General features: G+C 42.0%; 1 protein-coding gene across 1 annotated transcript; it reads left to right on the top strand.

The window, feature by feature from the left end:
- The first annotated feature begins 1,550 nt into the window (after positions 1-1,550).
- On the top strand, positions 1,551-18,887 carry ZFAND2A (zinc finger AN1-type containing 2A). Its single transcript, XM_040356706.1, has 9 exons — positions 1,551-1,731; positions 4,416-4,507; positions 6,402-6,496; positions 9,182-9,304; positions 11,398-11,549; positions 12,615-12,731; positions 13,405-13,450; positions 15,382-15,458; positions 18,669-18,887. Exons 2-9 carry the CDS (start codon positions 4,453-4,455, stop codon positions 18,706-18,708), a joined length of 705 nt encoding a protein of 234 aa, XP_040212640.1. The 5' UTR covers positions 1,551-1,731; positions 4,416-4,452; the 3' UTR covers positions 18,709-18,887.
- Positions 18,888-22,941: the final 4,054 nt, after the last annotated feature.

Below are 22,941 nucleotides of genomic sequence, written 5' to 3' on the forward strand. Positions count from 1 at the left end.
AGCCCGCAACCCACCCATAGGAGCCGACAACCCGCACATAGGAGCCCACAACCTGCCCATAAGACCCCGCAACCAACCCATAGGAGCCCGCAACCCGCCACCTGTAGGAGCCCGCAACCCACTGCCCGTATTAGCCCATAACCCACCCATTGGAGCCCGCAACCCACCCATAGGAGCCCACAACCCGCACATAGGAGCCCACAACCTGCCCATAAGACCCCGCAACCCACCCATAGGAGCCCACAACCCGCCACCTGTAGGAGCCCGCAGCCCACTGCCCGTATTAGCCCATAACCCACCCATTGGAGCCCGCAACCCACCCATAGGAGCCCACAACCCGCACATAGGAGCCCACAACCTGCCCATAAGACCCCGCAACCCACCCATAGGAGCCCACAACCCGCCACCTGTAGGAGCCCACAACCCACTGCCCGTATTAGCCCATAACCCGCCCATTGGAGACCGCAACCCACACATAGGAGCCGACAACCCGCACATAGGAGCCCACAACCTGCCCATAAGACCCTGCAACCCACCCATAGGAGCCCGCAACCCGCCACCTGTAGGAGCCCGCAACCCACTGCCCGTATTAGCCCATAACCCACCCATTGGAGCCCGCAACCCACCCATAGGAGCCCACAACCCGCACATAGGACCCCGCAACCCACCCATAGGAGCCTGCAACCCACCACCTGTAGGAGCCCGTAACCCACTGCCCGTATTAGCCCGCAACCTGCCCATAGGAGCCCGCAACCTGGCTGCCCATCTGCAACCAATGGGGTAAGTGCTGGGGTAGCGGGAGAGGTGCCACTGACCAACCGGGGGGGGTTGTTTGCCGCCCCCCGGTTGGTCAGTGGCACCTCTCCCGCTACCCCAGCACTTACCCCATTGGTTGCAGATGGGCAGCCAGGTTGCGGGCTCCTATGGGCAGGTTGCGGGCTAAAAAAAACAACATCAGCTGCCACTGCCTTTAAGATAAAGTATTCTGATCTGTACATAAAAGAATCCATGTCTTCTGTGTATGAAGTGTAATGATGACTTCATTTAGTTGCAGTTATTTAGATCACCCCAAATAACCCCTATTATCCAAACTGTAACCAGAGCTCTGATAGGTTCCCCACACCTCCCTATAGGACAGAGAAGCTGGATACAATTATAATCAGGCAGATCATGTCATATACTGTACATCTAAAAACTGCTGGTGACACCTCCAGTGTAGGAATGTAGTTGGTGTCAAATTCAGAGTCTCTCTGGAGGGAATTCCGATTTACTGAAGCAGCTGTACATAGTAACCAATCAACTTCTAGCTTCAGCCTCCTAAAAAAATGAAATCTAGAAGCTGATTGGTTGCTCCAGTCTCATTAATATTGCCTTCTCAGCCGCACAGAGCAGACAAGAAACTCTGACTCCTCAGCTGTCATCTATATAGACCCCGCCCACTCAGCCTAGGGGGCGTGATTACTACCGATTCTGCCAGTCATGGTTCCGCACGTGGCTGTCAAGGAAACACAAACAAGTGACGTCATCAGCGCGAGACAGACAATGACACAGCACATGACACAGCGTATCCCGTATAGAGCGGCCTGGAAGGTTCTGGCTCCGGTGGGTGGGGAAGGCGGATGATGACTCGGCGCTTCAGGCCGGTTACTCAGCATGTGGGAGGGCGGCTATATAATGGTGACTGTCGGCGGCCGGGACCGGAGAGACCGGGGAGAGCTGGACGACAACCGGGTAAGGGAGAGAGATCGCTGTGTGTGAGGGGTATGTGTGTGTATCGCATGAAAGATTCATTTATTGGAGACATCTTTATTTGGGTTACTTGTCTATTCAATATAGATATTATATCCACCATTGAAGGTTTTCTCATCAGTATAGCTGTGGGACGTTTTATATTCACCATTGTTTATCCACCGTTCTTCGTATATATATTTATTATCCACTGCTATGATCTCATTCCCCGTCTGTGAGGGGGGGGGGATCCTCTGACTGATCCACAATGTAACAAATATTAAGGATCACTCCGCATACCAAAGTGTAAAAATATAAACTTTATTCTAATATGAAATGTATCTCGGTGATAAATATACAACATTTTAATGAAAACTAGAACATCACATTTTTCTCTTGTGTTTAAAAACAGAAGACAATGTTGTCATAATAAGGACAATCAGATACGTGCAATTTGTTTAGTTCCGAATTTGTTTTTCCATCAATTTTGGCATATTCGTTCATTCGGAAACATCGAATGAACAAAAAGACTAGTTGACAAATTTTTTTTTTTAAAACTTATTTTCTAAAATAATGAGAATTTGAAAGAACGAAAAAGTCGGATAATTTTTTTTTGTTTTTAATTATTAATTTTTATGGTAGTATTATTATTATTATTATTTTTATTTATTATTATTTTTTATTATAATAATAATTATCCATAAAAATGAATAATAATCAGGGTTTGACAAATTTGCTTGGAATCTAGGAGCCAGCTAAAAAAAAGTTAGGAGCCAGAAAACGCGCCCATGTAAACGCTATTCAAACCACACATGTGAGGTATCGCCGCGATCGTTAGAGCGAGAGCAATAATTATAGACCTCCCCTGTAACACTGTTGTGAATTGTTAAGGTCTGGAAGCGTTTCGATACCTTCGGGTGATTCTACGCTATACAAGCAATAAACTCAAAACATGCAACCTGTAGAATTTTTTTAAACGCCGCCTATGGAGATTTTAAAGGGTGAAAGTTTGTCGACATTCCACAAGCGGATGCAATTTTGAAGCGTGACATGTTGGGTATCAACTTATTTGGCGTAACATTATCTTTCACAATATAAAAAAAAAATTGGGATAACTTTACTGTTGTCTTATTTTTTTAATTTAAAAAAGTGCATTTTTTTCCCCCAAAAATTATAAGACCACTACGCAAATACGGCGTGACAGAAAGTATTGCAACGATCGCCATTTTATTCTCTTGGGTGTTAATTAATTTTATACACACACACACACACACACACCAGATGGCGCCAGGTCACAGAAGGAAGCTTGGGACTTCACAAGGCCGCGGCCTCAATTACCAGCGGGCGCCGAGTCACAATTTCTTGTCACACTTGCGACCTGGTGCCTGGATTTTGTCGAGCCCTGTAAAATAATAATATTAATTTTTATGGTTTATTATTATTAATAATAATAATAATAATAATAATAATAATAATAATAATAATCATCATCATCATTGTTATGGTAGGTATTATTAAATTATAGGTAAACAAATTTGCTGTTAGTGAATGCAACAAATACAAATGCATCCAAAGTTATGAAATTAACAAATTATCCGTGGGGGGGGGCGATAAATAATGAAACAAAAAAATATAGAATTTTTCACAGTGCACGTTTCTAACAGTCATTGTGGTGTGATGGGGACATTCACATTATGACAACCCTGAATTGGACATGTATATGAGGTTCCCTATATATGTATGATGTATTCTATGTGTGTGTTTCAGCTGGTGTTGGGGGGGGAACAATTGTCGGCTTGTGTCGCCTAGCCGAGTAATGCACAGTGATACTGGTTGATCCCTCTATACCCGGGGACCTGAACCCAATCTGTACACATACAATGACCGCTGTCCTACAAGCATGATTTGGCGTGTGTGCGGAAACCAGAATTGCTTGGAGTAGGAAAGGATCAAAATCCCTTTTATTTGCTTCCTTTTGGTTTATTAATTATACCATTAAAGAGCAAGTAAACCCTCGTCCAAAAAACAACCCTTCAAGACAAAGGCATAATGAGCTAGTATGCATAGCATACTAGCTCATTGTGTTACTTGCCTCAGATGGAAGCCCCCACAGCGGTCCACATCTCCCCCTCTGGCCGCCGTCATGTTGTCCCGGAGTTATTTCCGGGTATCACAGCTCCTGCGCTGTGATTGGCCAGAGCTCCGATGACGTCACTTCCGCGCACATTGCCGCAGGTAACGGCACGAAGACTGAAGCTATGGCACATAGGTGCCATTGCTTCAGTGTGCCCGAGTTTATCTCAAACAACGCTGTCGGTCTTCCACTGGTTACTACTGAGAGGGCATCATATGGCCTCCTCCCATTTTTGCTATGTCCTTTAGACAGAGCTGATCACAGATCAGGGTGTATAGAGCCAATCAAAGAGTCAGCATGTCAAATCACAGCCGATTATATTGTAAACACAAGCCGGTTATTGGCATTCTATTCCTGCTGACAGCGAGAGGAGTGAAGATAACCGGTTTCTGTGAAAGGGACATCTACACTGATTATCAGTGACGCCTCATCAGTGCAGCCTCAGCGCACATCGGTAAAGAAAAAAAAAACTGTTTGCTAAATTTTATAACAAACTATGAAAAAATAAATAAAGTTGGTGTGTGGTGGTGTTTTTTTTTTTTTTTTTTTGCAGATTTTTCAATTGCCAAAGCAAGTATCAGCATTGTACGATGGAACTTCCAGACTTGGGAAAACATTGCTCAGAAGACACCTGCAAACAGCTAGGTAAGTGATCATTTTCTTCTATCAGTCTCCTATGATGAGAAGATGTGGTTTAGGGTGGTCATAGATTCATCAGAATGGGTGGTGAGAGTTTTCCACAATCGCCTTGAATTTCACGGTGCAGAGATCCCCTCCATTTTAGTTGGGGGCAGACCTGGTTCAAGTGGTTTATTGGCATACAGCCAAGATCTGCTGATTGGAGGAAAGGCGTGCGCACACGCTCCAACTCCACATTGGCAAAGAAAAGAAGGCATTTGCAGAGCTTTGCTGTGAGATGGCAAGCTGTCTGCTAATCTATTTATAGCAACCTCCCATGACACACACTTCTGGCTGCCGTCTCAGAACTTTTCAGAAGTTATCTGGCTGATAACAGAGCAGGGGAAAGCTACGGGACTTGGTGCTTTTAAAGAGAGATAAGAAAACACTACAGATGTGTGCCCAGCTCAAATTTTATTAATCAGGTTTACATGGGGTGAGTGGGTGGGATCTGGGGGTCCAACGGCCAGGGTTTTGTGGAAGGTTTTTTTTTTTTTCTACTTTGGTGTGGTATAAATTGTTAAAAAAAAATCTCAAATTTTATTGCCAAAAATTCTTTGGTTTACATTTACTGACAGCTGATGAGCCATTGGTTGTCAGATGAAGTGACTGGCTTCCTGGCCCCCTCCTTAACAATCAGCTATTGTTAGACTTTAAAAATTTGCAGTGAAAACAGACAGGAGATTCACACGGGAATATGTGAGAACCTAGCCTAATGGCCGTACACACAATCCGAATATCGTACCAAAACTGTCGTCCGAGGAAGAATCGTATGATAATCGGATCGCTAGTAGAGTTTTCGAGAGCCGATCACGACAATTTACCAGAGATCATTCGATCGAACAAGCACGAAAATTTTCCTTGTACGATACCAGTTCGTACGATTTTCGTTTAGTCAGTACAGTTGTCGTCCAAAAATATAATGCATAAAGTTTTTTTTATTTCTGTCGTATGAGAATTTTCGTGACCTTGGTAACCTATTCAATTTCTACTTGCGACTATTACGCGAAAAAAGTCATACGGTTGCGATGCCTTATCCTCTCTGGTAGGCTTCGATGCGCTTCTTTTCTGTCTGACACTCTGGATTGTTGCTGGGCCTCACCATCCTCGCATTAAATGCAGGACTATTGGTCCTGCATTGTGTTTGATGACATCAGTCCGTGACCACTGGCCGGAAAGCCATAGCAAAGAGGCTTCAGGGGACTGATTGTACAGATGGAGGGGGCCTGCCATAGTGAGGATCTTGGAATCTCTACTATCTATGGCCACTTTGTTCTAGCCAGAGTAGGGAAGGGTATTTAAGTGTGTGTGTGTGTGTGTGTGTTTTTTTTTTAACTACTTCCTGTTACTGACATTGCATCTTGGAATTACAACGAATGGTCATGGGCTTTAGTGCTGCTTCACACTAATGTAACTTGAGTCAGATGACATGGGAAAACACATTATCTTCAATGGTGCTCATTCTCATCAACACAACTCGGCACGGTTTGACTTTAGGTCCCATAGAATATACCGTCACATCAAAGGTGCACTACATAATCCCACTGAAATTCAAGTCAAAATTGCATGGCAGCAGTATAAATCGGGCCTACTGCTTGACACCTAAAATTTATAGTGAAAGGCATTTTCAGTAATGGCTTATGCACACGGCTGCCAGTATTGCAGTGCTGCTTTTTTTTTTTTTCTCCTGATCTGAATGCAGTGATATTGTTTTTCTTTTGTGCCCATACACACAATGCATAAAGATGTGTAAATTTGCATTGCATTCAGATCTATAAAATCATGTGCACATAAATGTATGCACATACTTATTCACATGAAATGTAACCTACAAGGCTTTGATGTCTGTCTTTTTTTTCAGATTTCCTTCCACTGAAATGCGATGCTTGTGAAGACCTATTTTGCAAGGACCACATAACCTATGACCAGCATAAGTGTTCTTCTGCATACAAGAAGGTATGTTTGCTGTGTTTTCCCAGTGCTGAAGTGGAATATTAGATAATATATATAATATATATCATGTACACTGTGTGTTTTTCCTGTGCTGCTTTAGAGTGAAGGCAAAAATTACTTCCTACTTTTTGTCTTTCCCTTACCCCTTTCTTTGTAAATCAAGCTGTGTACACATTGGGCCAGATTCAGGTTGCGCGGCGCAAGGGCTTACTTGCTTCGGTGTAACGAGTGCTCCTGATTCAGGAACCTCGTTACACCGACTGCAGCCTAGGATGTGACAGACATAAGCCTCCTTATGCCTTCACATCCCAGGCTGCATTCTTGCGTTGGCCGCTAGGGGGCGCGGCCATTGTGAATTGCATACTACCACCGATTCACAAAAGTTGCGCGGGCCCTGCGCACGCAAGGTACGGAGTTTCCGTACGGCGACTTTAGCATAAGGTTGCTCCTGCTAATAGCAGGCGCAACCAATGCTAAAGTATAGCTGCGCTTCCCGCTCGCGATGTTCAAATTTTACGTAGTTTACGTAAGTGAACCGTGAATGGCGCTGGACGCCATTCACGTTCACTTAGAAGCAAATGACGTCCTTGCGACGTCATTTGCCGCAATGCACGTCGGGAAAGTTTCCCGACGGAGCATGCGCTGTTTGCTCGGCGCGGGAGCGCGCCTAATTTAAATGATTCCCGCCCCCGGCGGGATCATTTACATTAGGCAGCCTTACGCCCGGCTGTTTAGCATATCGCCCGCGCAATTTACGGAGCAATTGCTCCGTGAATCGCGGGCAAAGCGCAATATTTGCGTGGGCGCAGAGAAAAATGTTTGCTCTTTGCCCACGCAAATATTGCGCGAATCTACCTGAATCTGGGCCATTGACTAAACACTTGATCCCTGGCAGTATATTGCCTTTTTTTTTTAAATAAAACCAATCATGTGTACTTGCATACTCCCACTCTGGACTAGGTGCGCTAAATTCATATTCATTCATATTTATTTATGTGTTTTTAAATGGGGCATCATTCCCAGCTTATCAGGTATCTATTGCTTTGCACAGTGTGGTCAGTCCAGCACTGAACATATTCACAGGTAGGAGGATAAAAAGGATGACTTCATTAATGTGCTGCTATTCTTTGATTGGGCGATTAGTCTGGTGGAGAGGTGATTAAGGTGTGTGTGTGTTTTTTTTTTTTTTTTTTTTTAAATAACAAACATGGTATACTTGCCACCTCTGTGCAAGGATTTTGCACAGAGTAGCCCCGATCCTCCCATTATGGGGTCCCTAGCGGGAGTTCACCTGAATTTTTTTTTTAACATTAGATTGAGGCTAATTATGCTAAGCAGAATCGGATGTGTTTTTTTTTTTTTTTTTTTTTTTTTTTTAATCAATGCAGTACTTACCGTTTTAGAGATCGACGTTCTCCGCCGCTTCCGGGTATGATCTTCGGGACTGGGCGTTCCTATTTGATTGACAGCCTTCCGACGGTCGCATACAGCGCCTCACGAGTTGCCGAACGTCGGTGCGGCTCTATACGGTGCCTGCGCACCAACGTTCGGCTACTTTCGGGAACTTGTGACTTGCTGGATGCGACCGTCGGAAGGCTGTCAATCAAATAGGAACGCCCAGTCCCGCAGCCCATACCCAGAAGCGGCGGAGAACTTTGATCTCTAAAACGGTAAGTACTGCATTGATTTAAAAAAAAAACACCCGATTCTGCTTGGCATAATTAGCCTCAATCCAATGTTAAAAAATTGTTTTTTTTGGGTGAAACCTCCACTTTAAGTTCCCCCTTGGAGAGCCATATTCCAAGGGGGGCACCTGTGCGGGCATGCCAACCGATTCCTGCTGCTGCATCCATTGACAGACAGCGTAACTCGGCCCGACGTGTCACGGGATTTGGTTGACAGCAGCAGGAGGCAATGGCTGCTGGGTCCTTATTGGATAGATTGGAAGCGAGACAGCGGCTGGAGCTGCTGTGCTCATTCCTGTCATTGGAAAGACCGGGTTCAGGTAAGTAAAGAGGGGCTCTGGGGTGTTGCTGCACTACAGAAGGTTTTTCACCTTAATGCATAGAATGTTTACAACCCCTTTAAGGCCTCATGCACGCTGGACGTTAAAATAACATTCTAAAACCGCCAGTAGCTTTGCAGTGAGTTTTTCAACATTTTTGTAATGGCTTTTTTTTTTTTTTATGGATCAAAGATGTCAAACGCTGGTGAGCGACGTTTTTTTTATCATCGTTTATCAGTGTTGGAGGGTTTTTGCAGCTGAAAAACGTCTCTCAGAACCGACTAGTGTTTTTTTTTTTTTTTCTGCTCAAAAACGCCCAAAACGGCCTATGTGTTCATAAACACATATGATAACATGGAGAGTTTAATGACTGTAAAAAAAAAAAAAAAAAGTCTATGTCCAGTGTGCATGAGGCCTAAAGCTGAATTTCAGTAGCTATTTTTTCTATTGTTACCTATCATATAGGTGGCCACCTCCTACCTGGTTCAGACTGAGAAAAGTCTTAAAGTGGTTCTAATTGCTGAAAAAAGTTAAAGGGGCTTTTTTTTTTTGTTGCCTGGTATGGACACTTTGGTTTTTTAAAAAAAAATTGTTCTGTTTATAAGTAAGGCGGTTAGGGTTGTCAATATCAAATTTACAGCTTCGGTAAAGTTGTATTTTGTATTTTTTTTTTTTCCTCCAAGGATGTGCAAGTACCTGTCTGTCCACTGTGTGGCGCTCCTGTTCCAGTAAAAAAAGGAGAGCTGGCAGACCTTGCAGTAAGCCATCACATAGACAGAAGGTGCAGCTCGAAGCCGAAACAAAAGGTTTGTTTTCTTTTTACTCTGGCTTACAACTTTGCTTCTGGAAACATTACTCATTACTAGAAATATCTGCCCAGTTATTTGGATTTTTATTTTGTATTTATATAGCACAGGCAGTTTACACAGAGCTTTACATGTTTTACATTCACATCAGTCCCTTATCTCAAGGAGCTTACAATCAAGTGGTGTGTGTGTGTGTGTGTGTGTGTGTGTGTGTGTGTGTGTGTGTGTGTGTGTGTGTGTGTGTGTGTGTGTGTGTGTGTGTGTGTGTGTGTGTGTGTGTGTGTGTGTGTGTGTGTGTGTGTGTGTGTGTGTGTGTGTGTGTGTGTGTGTGTGTGTGTATGTGTATATATATATATATATATATATATATATATATATATATATATATATACGCACGCACGCGCGCGTCCATTTTAGAAGGATCAGACCAGCATGTCTTTGGAGTGTGGGAGGAAACCCACTCTAGCACAGGGAGAACATGCAAACTACATGCTGGTAGTGTGCTGGCTGGGATTCATTGCTGTCGTGTCCTTCTTTTTTTTTTTTTTTTTTTTTTTTTTTCTTTTTTTTAACAATGCCACAATCTATAAGCACCATCATTTGTTTAGACATTTCATCCCCGGCTCTTTCCTTGGAGAAGTATAAAAGTGAATTTTTAATGTAGAAGATTTTCACAGGTTACGATCCAGGCAGCTTTGTACTTGTTTTCACTTTCAAACGTGTTTGACGCTAACATAGTTGCCACAAATCATCCACAACGGTCATCAAATTTGTTGGGACCTGGAGGTTTTTTTATCCAATCTTTTTTGTATTTGATGTATTTATTTTTTCCTGGAATGACAGAAAAAGCATTACATCAGATTAAATAATGACAATGGCACTTTAAATTTAAAGTGATACCATAAGCTGCTTTTTTTATAAAGGAGGGAGGTTATACTCGCCTGCTCTGTGCAATTATATTGCACAGACACGTCCCTTACCTCCTCTTCTGCTGTTGCTGTCCCCACCTCCTAGATTGCCACCTTAGGAAGCTGGGTGGTAAGGAGGCACCTGTGTGTGTGTGTGTGTGTGCACACATACTCCTAAGCAGGGCTCTGTGCATCCATAAAAACACACAGCACTGGAAAGCTATGCCCCTGCTCCCTTCTTGACGAAGTTTGACTGAAAGCAGCAGCTTCTCTTAATGTCTCATGTGCGAGGAGTGGTGCTGCAGCTGAGAGAGCGCTGGAGTTATGACAGGACTCTGGTAAGTGTCTATGGATAGGGGTGGGTTGGATAATTAGTGAGGTGTGTGGGGTGTTTTTTTTTTTCCCCCCTTTATGCAGAGAATTCATTAAGCCAAAACATATTTATGCTTTAGAACCTGCAACAAAGGGCCTATTTGGGGGGGCTAGTAATAGAAATGCAAATCCAGGAGTTGACCTATTCAGCTCCTGGTTTTAGTCTTGGACTATGGCTAGGCCTGGTAGTAGTGGTTACAACACTGGGACACAGCACATGTGCACCACTAGTTTAGGCACTGGAATTTACTGTGACGATTTATTACCTGTACAGGAAGCCAGGTTGTTTTTATACCTGCTGATTTATAGTAATAACATACCAAACCCATGGTTTCACTGCGGACTTGCTCCTTTTATCCCACGTGGACAACCCAAGCGCTGATTACAAAGGCCTGTCTCCATTCTGAGTCAAAAGTATGAGAATTATAAGCCGCACTCCAGAACTTGGCTCTTCCTTGGAGTGCAGCTTTTATTTTTTTTAATTAATAAAAAGTTCTTAACATGTAAACTTCTGCCTTCATGCCATTGGTCATCATGAGAAAACTTGATATCTGCATAATGCTAGCTTCTTCTATGCAGAAGAGTTTTTATCCATAGACATTTACACACACGTGTGTGTGTGTATTATTATGTATGTATGTATGTGTGTGTGTGTGTGTGTGTGTATATGTGTGTGTGTGTGTGTGTGTGTGTGTGTATATATATATATAAATGTAATGTAATGTAATGTAATGTTATGTATGTGTATGTACGATCAAGAAATTCTACAGGATGTTTTTATTTATTTTTTTAAATTATATTTTTAATGTCCAGATTTTCACAAATCGTTGCTGTAAACCAGGATGCAAAAAGAAGGAGCTGATGAAGATCGAATGTGATCAGTGTCACAATAATTTCTGCCTGTCTCATAGACACCCAATAGATCATGCCTGCAAGACCACAGGACCAGCACTTTCAAAAGCTGGGTACGTCTACCAAGTTCTACAAAATGATTGGCTGCAGTGTTTGTATGCAATATCCACTCTATTCCCAAGATAGGTTCAGCCTATAAAAAATTGAAAAATAAAGGAAGGCCTGAAGGGTAGAGTAATTTTATGTAATATAACATAAGATTCTTTTAACCAAAAACAAACCTGCAATGCAAACGTCATATTGGATATATTGGCTTTCCGTTGATCTGTCCGTGTACTGTTTGTTTGCTCAAAAATGTTAGGTGGTTAAGCTGCACTTAAACCTAATCAAGAAAATCTCATATGAATTTTAACAAGTTAAATTACTTTCAAAAGTCAGTTTTCATATCTTTAAATCTGCATCTTTTCTCAAAAATATATGTGGCAATCCTTCTGTGTCACAGAGGCTTCAAATGGCTATTTAAATTAATTTAACGCAGCAATAATCTGCTGATCTGCTGTTATTGCTGTCAGTAAAACCTCCATAAGAAATGCAATGCAAGTGTTTCATTTAAATATCATTGCAACTGTTTGATGCAGAATGCTTTAGAAAACCAAATGTATTTCAGTAACGGTTAACATCAACTCTTAGGCTACTTTAACACCTGAGTGTTTTGTAGCTTGAAGCTCCGTAATGCGTAACCCAAAAAAAAACATTTTTGAATTGTGCCTGTTCACACCTGAGCATAGTCATACTTGAGGGTTGAAGCTTTGTAGCTTGAAAAAGCACATTCGATTATTTTGCGCTACAAGCTTTAAATGTTTTTGTGCCCAATTTTCATCAATGAAATGCCCCCAAAAATAAATAATTAAATAAAACGCATAAAAAAAACGAGTAAGCACGCATATCACTTTTTTTTTTTTTTTTTTTTTTCCCCTATTGAGTAATTCGCTTTTCATTGGCTAAAAATAATTAAAATGACAAACGCTCAAGCAAAAGTTAAAAACAATCTGTAAAACTGACCAAAGACGCTCAAGTGGGCAATGCAGCTTGTTGTGGCTTTAGATTTGGGGTCTTCAAAAATGTTACTAATTGATTTACAAAGACTGGGTTTAATGCTTATATTTTATTTTTTGCAGATATGCAGCTTTGATGCGATCTCAGAAGGCTTTAGAACAAAATACAGCAGCAGTTAAAAGACCATTAATTTTTCAGAAAGTTGAGCAGCCTGTATCCTGTAGAGCTGAAGCAAAAAGGTAATGAACAGTTTACAGTTGCTGATTTTATTTTATTTTTTGTAGATTATTACATAAAGATTAATATCATTGTGACTACCCTTCACTTTACTCAATAATCCATCAGATCTGAAACTTCCATACAGGCACACCCCGCTTTACGTACACTCACTTTACGTATACTCGCGAGTACGGACATACCCGCGAATGTACGTAAAGTGCCTCAAGTACAAATATTCCCGCTCCATGCACCTGCACTAGACGGAACTGAAGCTCTGAGCACGTAGCCTGCCCTGTTCCAGTGTGCTCTTGCTTTGTGCTCTTCCTGTATCCTGGCCGCGTCCCCACCTCCAGTGACATCACATCCACTCAGTGGTTCTTCCGGCTTCCCTGGTAGCCACAGAATGCCATCCAGCCTCTCCACAAAACTGTCCTCTGTGCACAGCGCGATGCCTGGGGGATGGATTGGAGCGGCCCCCCCCCTGCATTCGATGAGCTTATTTACATGTGAGTGTTCCCCTGGCACCCACACTACAGCCCCTGGCGCCCACATTGCAGCCTAGAAGTAAGAAAATGTATTGCTTCGCTTAAGTACATTTTCATTTTACATACATGCTCCGGTCCCATTGTGTACTTAAAAGTATCTTGGTTTTGTATTGGAGTGCTGCTAAAAAAATATTTTTTTTCTATTTAGTGACCCTCTTGAGTCTTCTGGAGTAGTTGATCTTCACAATGGTCTGGTAAGTTGTTTTCTCATAGTATCACCTGTGCTTTGAAGGGGCAAACAGTAACATAAGGCTCGGTCTATCTATACTTTCAGCAATTTAACGAAAAATTTTGTGAAGTATGGTTCTAGAAAAAATTGGGGAAGAAACTGCGCTAAGAAATATATTGATTGAAAAATATATATGTGATCCCAAAATGATTGAATAAATTTGTGAGGATAAGAAAGCTGCAAACCTGCTGATAAACAAACCGTGTACAGAAATGGAAAAAATATAGGTTGCGCTAACTATAAACAATCTGCACCAAATATAAACAAAAATAGTGAATAATTGTCACTTGGTACAAATAAATGAGTAGAAATGAGTGAATAAATGAATAACTCTGTGAGGATAAGAAACGTGCAAACCTGCTGATAAACAAACCGTGTACAGAAATGGAAAAAATATAGGTTGCGCTAACTATAAACAATCTGCACCAAATATAAACAAAAATAGTGAATAATTGTCACTTGGTACAAATAAATGAGTAGAAATGAGTGAATAAATGCAAAAATAAATAATATTATAGTCCAATGAACAAAACACTATATTGATACGTGAAACAAATAAGTGTTGTATGAACCAAAAAAAGTCCAGAAAAAACACCAGTGGTGATGCTATAAAAATATTATGATAGACTCAAAATTTGAAACACCCATGTGAAAACAGTCTCTTCCAAATGCTGCAATTGCTTCACATAGAAAGTGTATTGTAAAATCCACCACTGAGAGAAGTGCCTGCTTACCGGATCTCAGTGACCCCCCAATTACAGAGGGTCAAAGACGGCTTTAAAATAGATGCGGCTCACTCTACTCCAGCCAAATCCGAATGATGATAGGTCAGATCAGATCACCCACATTTACCTACCGAGAGGAACAGGTTTACCTGCAGGCGACCGGCCAGCACCGCAGGTTTAAGGCTGTTTATTTCTTGATCTGATGCGAGAAAAATAATTCTAGCACTAAACCCCCTCTGTAACTCTAACCTCATCCCCTTTTTTTTTTATTTTTTTTTTTTTTTTTTTTTTTTTTAAGCGTCTCCTATGGGGACTTTTAGGTACCGTAGTTTGTCGCCATTCCACGAGTGCGTAAAAAGACAATCACCTGTCCTACAATCCAGCAACGTGGCCACACAAACCTTCCATTCTCTCCCCTGCTTGTCCACAGGGCTGGCAATACTACTGTGGGCATCCGGCTGTGACAGCTTGCAGCTTCACAGCTGGGTGCGCATATCTCACTGCGCTGTCCTGCATAGCTGGGTAATCTTCTGGGACCTGTGATGTGTCCCAGAAGATTGCAGGGAGGAGGGGCCACCTAGGCGGCCCAAGCGGAAGTGGGAGCTCATCAGTAATCGTGATGCGTTGTGGAATATCGAACCGTTGACCAGATAATCGAATCGTGAGACCAGTGAAGATGCACACCTCTACTAGCTATTGGTTAGGGAAGTTGCCAAATATGAAATCATTTCTGGAGGAGTTCTGTAGCATCAGAAAATCACAGCTGGCTGTAGAATGGTCTAGAAAGGCCATTTTCATTAACTCAAAACGGCAGACAAGGCTGGTTTAGTAATTATGTATATACACTTTTTATTGTAGTTTTATACAGAGAGTTCCCTATAGGCAGTGGGAAGTAATGATAAGTCTTAGCAGTGGTGATCCAGACATTTCCTTCAGTTAAATGGGAAGGGGGTCACACCCTCTGTCAGGTTAGTATTGCTAGCTGTGTCAATTTCTCATACAGCTGTTCCGACTGTGGCAGGGATAGGATAAATGTTTTGGTCGGTTTGGTTTTGTGCTTTGTTATATTTGTTTTGTATTTGCAACTAGGTAGATGTGCAACGTAAGAAAGATCCTGACTTGCTGATTTATAGAAATTCACAATTTATTTATTTTTTCCTCCTTATTCCAGAGTGAAGACGAAGCTCTGCAGAAGGCTCTGGAACTTTCCTTACTGGAAGCTGGAATAAATAATCTTCTCACAATGAGGTAAATTGTCTTCTAAATTCTGGGCTGACGTTACATTGTCTGTCTGTCTCAGCATTTCCAGGTTCTGAGAGAATTTGGGTTTAAAGTTGTTTGCATCCCTTGTGCCTTGAAGCTTTCTCTTATAGGAACACCATAAAACTGAACTTATTTGCATGTTTGTTAGAGAACGATGCCTGTCATGTAAATGACTTGGATCACCTTGTGTAACCCTTTTTCTAGCTCAACTTGGAACTGAGGTCTGTCTTGACGTGAAACAGTCAAAGCAACTAGTGATCTTTGTGATAACCCTCAGGGGTCTCAAACTGGCGGCCCTCCAGCTGTTGTGGAACTACAAGTCCCATCATGCCTCTGCCTGTGGGAGTCATGTTTGTAAATGTCGGCCTTGCAATGCCTCATGGGACGTGTAGTTCTGCAAGACCGCTAGTTTGGGACCCCTCCATTTACATGCTTTACACTCAAATCACCCAACTTCAGGCTCAGTTGGCTAGGTAGTCAAATCAACATCTCGTCTTCCCAAAAGCACCTAAAGCTGGCTAATGGGCTAAACTAAAAAACAAATGCTGGGACATTGTATTCTGATAGCAGGACTCTCCTCTGTAGAAAACGTTGATCCCCATCTGCATAATAAAGGAGCGCCAGTTTAATTGCAGTTAGAAATGGTACCTATGTCCTGTCAGATTAGAAATGGAGGTATGAATGGAGGCTATTTTGGACTTTCATGGTGCCGTACAAAGGCTCAACATAAGATAAATTAAGATCTATACATTTTTTTATTACAAAGATTTTCAACATTGTTCTCCCCCTCCGCCCTGAGCAGAGAGCTGTGCCTGTCAGTCACTGGCTCTCTGCTCTGCCCCTCCAGCACTTACTGAAGCACTGAACCAAGGGAGCCGCTGGCTCAGTCTCCCAGTGGCGCAGCTCAAAGTCTGAGCCAACTGCCAGTGACCTCAGCCAACAGTGGAATTTAGCCCACCGTCGGCTGAAAACTGGTCACAGGACTGCAGTTTGTTCTGCCTTTTTTAATAAACCTTTGTTGTAAGTAGGGTTGTCCCGGGGAACATTACAGCTTTCCTTTGAATAGCTGTGTTCCCCGCCGCGCCTCGTCATATATAGCCCTTCCCCCTTGTTTGGGCACTTTGATAGACAGATCACCCATCCCAGGATTGGATGGGTGATCTGTCTATCAAAGTGCCCGGACAAGGGGGAGGGGCTATATATGACGAGGCGCGGCGGGGAACACAGCTATTCAAAGGAAAGCTGTAATGTTCCCCGCGCTGATCAACTAGATGGGGGGGCTTGGCTTTCTCTTTGGGGACAAGGCTGCATTTGGGGACATGGCTGCTTTTGGGGACACATGGACACATTTTAAAAAAAGTATCGGGAATCGGTATCGGCGAGTACATGGGGGGGAAAAAAAAGTATCGGTTACTTGTAATCTGTCCTAAAAAAGTGGTATCGGGACAACCCTAGTTGTAAGCATTTTTTCTTTTTTTTTTTTATTCAGTTTGATACTGTAGTGCAAAAAACATTGTCAGAAATTCAGAGCTGTCCCGTGTCCTCTACACACTTTTTGTGTTGTCTCAAAGAGCTAGTTAGTGGTTATCTTGGATTACAGATCGCTTCACTTTTATGTTGAGATCTGACAGTGGAAGTACCGGTAGTTAATTAGTTTGCCACGAGACAATGGACAGGCCTAACAACACTACTCGGTCTACAAAAAAAATCTGTATTTCAGCCCATAATAGGAAATTAGGCACTGAGTGCATTTTTTTGAAGATCAGCAGGTATTTTTTGTAGAGCCTTTTTAAAGGGGTACAGCACAGGTAAATGTGCATAAATTGCAGAGCTGTACTTCAAGTTGTTGTTGTTGTTGTTGTTGTTGTGTTTTTTTTTGTTTTTTTTTTACATTAAAAGCGAAAGTCAAAGCGCTTTTTGGGGTAAAAAAAATGTAATGATTGGCAAGCTGCAATGTTGCATGTGGTGGCAGTTTAAAATGTTTTTCCTCACTTGCATGAGAGAAATACAGGGGGTTATTTACGAAAGGCAAACCCACTTTGCACTAAAAGTCCAAAGTGCACTTGAAATTGCACTGAAAGTGTGCTTGGAAGAGCAGTCGCTGTAAATCTGAGGGGAAGCTCTGCTGATTTGATTATCCAATCGTGTGCAAGCTAAAATGCTGTTTTTTATTTTCCTTGCATGTCCCCCTCAGAATCTACAGCGACTGCACTTCCAAGCGCACTTTCAGTGCAATTTCGAGTGCATTTTTCACTTGTAGTGCAAAGTGGATTTGCCTTTCGTGAATAACCCCCATAGTGTCTGCCTATCCTGACTTCCTTCTGAAAACACTAGCTGCCTGGCTGTGTCTGGCTTTTTTAGTATCTGAGCTACGAAACCTGTACCAAAAAGTTGGCCAAAAATCCGAATTTCTTTGGGTCGGCAACTAAGAAAATATTGAAGCCAAAACATCAACATGGCAAGCAGACAACAATTTTTTTTCGATGAAGGGGTATTCAATAGCAGACTCAACCTCATTAAATTGCCTATATAACCAGGAAAATGTTCCTAGATGTGGTTGCAGTTGTTTTCCGTTTTACCCTTGATTCACACTATGAACTGCTCTGCATTTCTGTCCCATTCACATGCAAACCGCACTGCAATCGGATTGCATGGTACCCTTTGCATTTGGGGTGCCGTTAAGATTACACCGATACTCTCTGCAGATCGCCAATGTGGTGTGGAAAACATATAAGGATTGCAGGGGGTTTCCTGCACTGCATTAGTGTGAACCCAGGCTTGGGCTTTTTTTATTTTTATTTTTTATTTATTTATATCGGGCGATCCTTCCATTAACACACTTTCCTTTCTAAAGGGACAATGCTTATATAGAAAAGCAGTGTTGTCCCTCCTAGGACAATAAATATATTCAGACTACACAAGACCCCCCCAATCATTAAAATGTAGTGTGGATGTGTTCTGCAGTTCTAAGGTACTTTCTAATTACATGGTTTAAAATATTACTGCAACGTACATAGGACAGTACTGGATTTTGGGCAGGATCAACTTTCTTTTTTTTTTTTTTTTTGCACTTCTGAAACTATTCAAAGGGTTTTCTGGTACTTATTTAGCAGAGGGCCAATGAGATGTTAATTGTTGGTTTTATGGAGTCATATTTTCTAACTGGTTGTGTGTTTTTTTTTTTTTTTACTACAGACATCCACCCATTAATACGATAAAAACAACAGGACAGTGAAGTCTGAAGCACTCTTGGTTGTCGGGATGCAAAGAAAAGCCTCTGTTACTTTTGAAGAGTGATTGATTGCTTTTAGTCTCCAAGCACATACGCTCATGAAATGGAGGCACATTGGGCTAGATTCAGATAGCCTGCCGTAACTTTGTGAGGATACGCTACGCCGTTGTAACTTAGTGAGGCAGGTTCTGTATTCACCAAGAACCTGCGACCTAAGTTACGGCGGCGTAGTGTAAATCTGCCAGCGTAAGCGCGCCTAATTCAAATTGTGAAGAGGTGGGCGTGTTTTATGCAAATAAAACATGACCCCACGTAAATGAAGTTTTTGACTAACTGCGCATGCGCCGTCCGTGAACGTAACCCAGTGCGCATGCTCCAAATGAACCCGCAAAAAGCCAATGCTTTCGAAGTGAACGTAAATTACTCACAGCCCTATTCGCGAACGACTTACGCAAACGACGGAAAATTTGCCGCTGGCCTGACGTCCATACTTAACATAGGATACATCTCATATAGCAGGGGTAACTTTACGCCGGAAAAAGCCGAACGTAAACGACGTAAAAAAAATTCGCCGGGCGGACATACGTTTCTGATTTGGCGTATGTACCTAATTTGCATATTCCTCACGTAAATCGACGGAAGCGCCACCTAGCGGCCAGCGTAAATATGCAACTAAGATACGACGGCGTAAGAGACTTACGCCAGTCGGGTCTTAGCCAAATTCCGGCGTATCTTGTTTTCTGAATACAGAAAAAATATACGCCGGAGCATCCTAGAAGTTGCGCGGCGTATCAATAGATACGCCAGCGTAACTTCTTTCTGAATCTACCCCATTGTATATAGATAAGTGACAGTTTAAATCTGGTTGGTTGCCATTCTGTATATACTAAAACTATAATTAAATGTGTCCCTATTGGAGGCCCTGTCTGTACTACAACCAGGTTTGAGGTGGTGTAGTAAGTTGCACAGCTCCCAGCAAGGGCTCGATCTATAGTGTTGACTGGGCACCACAAAAGGGATAAGAAATCGATTGTTTTTCATTTAGGCTTTATTTAAAGGACAACTAAACTATCGCTACACCCAACCCAGTTCTAAACCAAACCTCAGCTCTTTGCTTACTACTATCAGAGCCGTGGTCTGCTCCTGTGTGTATATCCTTAGTGATGGAAACTTCAGTGCTGAGCAAAAATCTGTACTGAGTACCAAGTATTTCTAGTCTCTATATACAGACCCTTTCATGTCAGCGAGGATTTGGCAGACAGGATTGTAGCTCTTCAGTAGAATGAAGTATACAGGTTGGGGGTCAGTGCAGTTTAGCTTAGAGGGGCTAGGGTTTGATTATCAATAGTTTAGTTAAAGGTAGACCTATCCTGTAAGTTATAACTGACCTGTTTAGGTAATTGAAAGCCAGCTGGCAGACCAATATTATTCCCCATTGCTGGGAATTAAGTACTATTACTGGCTTTCTTTGACCTGAAAGTAATATCTTGTTTTATAGAAACTTGTTCTGAGATAAATTCGTAGTCTGCCACTGCTGTCATCCTGAAAAATGCTTGGTGCCTGGCTGTGCCTGGCTGTCTGCTTCCATAGGTTCTGTGATACTGACTAAGAAACAAGCACACAGTTTGCAAAGTCAGATTGAAGCCAGGACTGCTAATCTGCATAGTAAATACAAAATTCATTGGATTAGTACAGCAGCTAGAGAAATGGCATTTTCAGAAGGCTAGGTCGGCAGTTGCATCATTCATACAGGTTCCTTTTAAGGCCCAATAAAAGTCTACAAATTATCAGTCAACCTTCCAGCTTGGACCCCGACTGCAACCTTTTTAATGTGTAATTTTATTTTCCTTTATTGCTTTTAAGGTTTTTTTGTTTTAAAGCAGTGTTTTGTTTTTTTTTTGTTTTTTTTCTAAAGTATTTTTATTGGATGAGATGTATATTTAAAAAAAAGTGTAATAAAGTATTTTATATTTCCATATTGTGTATGTATGTTTATTATTATTATTATTATACAGGATTTATATAGCGCCAACAGTTTACGCAGCACTTTACAATATAAAAGGGAGACAAACAGTTACAATACACTAAAATACAAGAGGATTAAGAGGGCCCTGCTCAGAAGAGCTTACAATCTTTTTTATATATATATATAAAAATGTGTGTGTGTGTGTGTGTATAAGATATATTTTATATATATAATTATATTTTATCAGGTTGGTACACAAAAAAAGTACATCCAAACAAAACCCCAAAACATACATTACACAACCTTGCAGTGTCTCATGAAGGAAAGCCGGTGTAGGCAAGACCGACCCTTTCCAGGACAGTAATTTTTTTTTTCGTTCAATATTGGCAACAAATCTTTTTTTTTTTTTTTTTTTTTTTTAAGCATATTTATAAAGCGTCACATCCCCAATTATTCCCACGAGACTGTTTTTCGGATGTAGAATATTACCTAGAGATAAATTAACCATTCCACCACCCCAAAAAAAACAAAAAACTGGTGAACTACAGCGCATGACCAAAAACAATGGTGGAAATCGGCCGTATTCCAACAACCTCAGTCTGCTGTAGGATGAAAGTTCATCTTATGTAATCGAGTAAGTTGAGTATGATGGGAAAACCTTGAGTTTGAGTATAATTCTATCTTTCGATGAAATTACAAATTGTAAGGCCCCTTTCACACTGAGGTGCATGTCAGGCGTTTTAGCGCTAAAAATAGCGCATAAATAACGCCTAAAATACTCCTGCCCCAGCATTCTCAATGTGAAAGCCCGAGGGCTTTTACACTGAGGCGATGCGCTGGCGGGAGGAAAACATCTCCTGCAAGCAGCATCTTTGGAGCGGTGAGAGGAGCGGTGTGTATACCGTTCCTTCCCATTGAAAATGAGACACTGCGGTAATATGCCTCTGCAGAGGCGCATTGCCGGCGGTATTAAACCTTTTTCGGCCACTGGCAGAGGTTAATACCGCACTGCTAGCGACCGAATACCGCCACAATTCCGATGACATAGCGCCGCTAAAAATACCGCCACTGCACATACTGCCCCAGTGTGAAAGGGGCCTTGGTCACAGAATTCAGATCAATCTGAGTCTAAGTGAGATATCTAGGGAAGGCCATTTCAGTTGAGCAAAGGTAAACCTAGGGTTGGAGTCAAACATAATTACAGAGTAGTATTCAGAGTTTGTTATTTTTAACCACTTAAGACCCGGACCTTTAGGCAGCTAAAGGACCCAGCCAGTTTTTGCGATTCGGCACTGCGTCGCTTTAACTGACAATTGCGTGGTCGTGCGACGTGACTCCCAAACAAAATTGGCGTCCTTTTTTCCCCACAAATAGAGCTTTCTTTTGGTGGTATTTGATCATCTCTGCGGTTTTTATTTTTTTGCGCTATAAACAAAAATAGAGCGACAATTTAGAAAAAAATGCAATATTTTTTACTTTTTTGCTATAATTATCCCCCAAAAATATATAAAAAAAATGTTTTTCCTCAGTTTAGGCCGATACGTATTCTACCTATTTTTGGTAAAAAAAAATCGCAATAAGCGTTTATCGGTTGGTTTGCGCAAAATTTATAGCGTTTACAAAATAGGGGATAGTTTTAGTGCATTTTTATAAAAAAATTTTTTTTTTTACTACTACCATTAGTGACTACCATTTCGTGACTGCGACATTATGGCGGACACTTCGGACAATTTTGACACATTTTTGGGACCATTGTCATTTTCACAGCAAAGAATGCATTGTTTACTGTGAAAATGACAATTGCAGTTTGGGAGTTAACCACAAGGGGGCGCTGATGGTGTTCTGTATGACCTCATCTGTGTTTCTAACTGTAAGGGGGTGTGGCTGTAGGTGTGACGTCATTGATTGTGATTCCCTATATAAGGGAACACACGATCGATGACTGCGCCACAGTTCTTCAGCTCCTGGGACCGATCGTGGGACTCCAGCGGCGATCGGGTTGCATGCACGTGACCCCACGGCTGGGCTTAAAGGGCAACGTACAGTTGCGTTGATGTGCCATTCTGCCGACGTATATCGGCGTGAAGGGGTCCTTAAGTGGTTAAACAAGAATTTTCAATCACCAACACATTATACTTTCCTGCTCTGTGCAGTTGGTTTTGCACAGGGCAGCCTGGATCCTCCTCTTTGCTGTTCCTGATCCCTCCCCCTGGTGAGTGCCCCCACAACAAGCAGCTTAATTTTGGCGCTCTGTGTGTCCATTCAGACAT

The sequence above is a fragment of the Rana temporaria genome, chromosome 6 (assembly GCF_905171775.1).
Source record: "Rana temporaria chromosome 6, aRanTem1.1, whole genome shotgun sequence".
NCBI classification, from domain to species: Eukaryota; Metazoa; Chordata; class Amphibia; order Anura; family Ranidae; genus Rana; species Rana temporaria.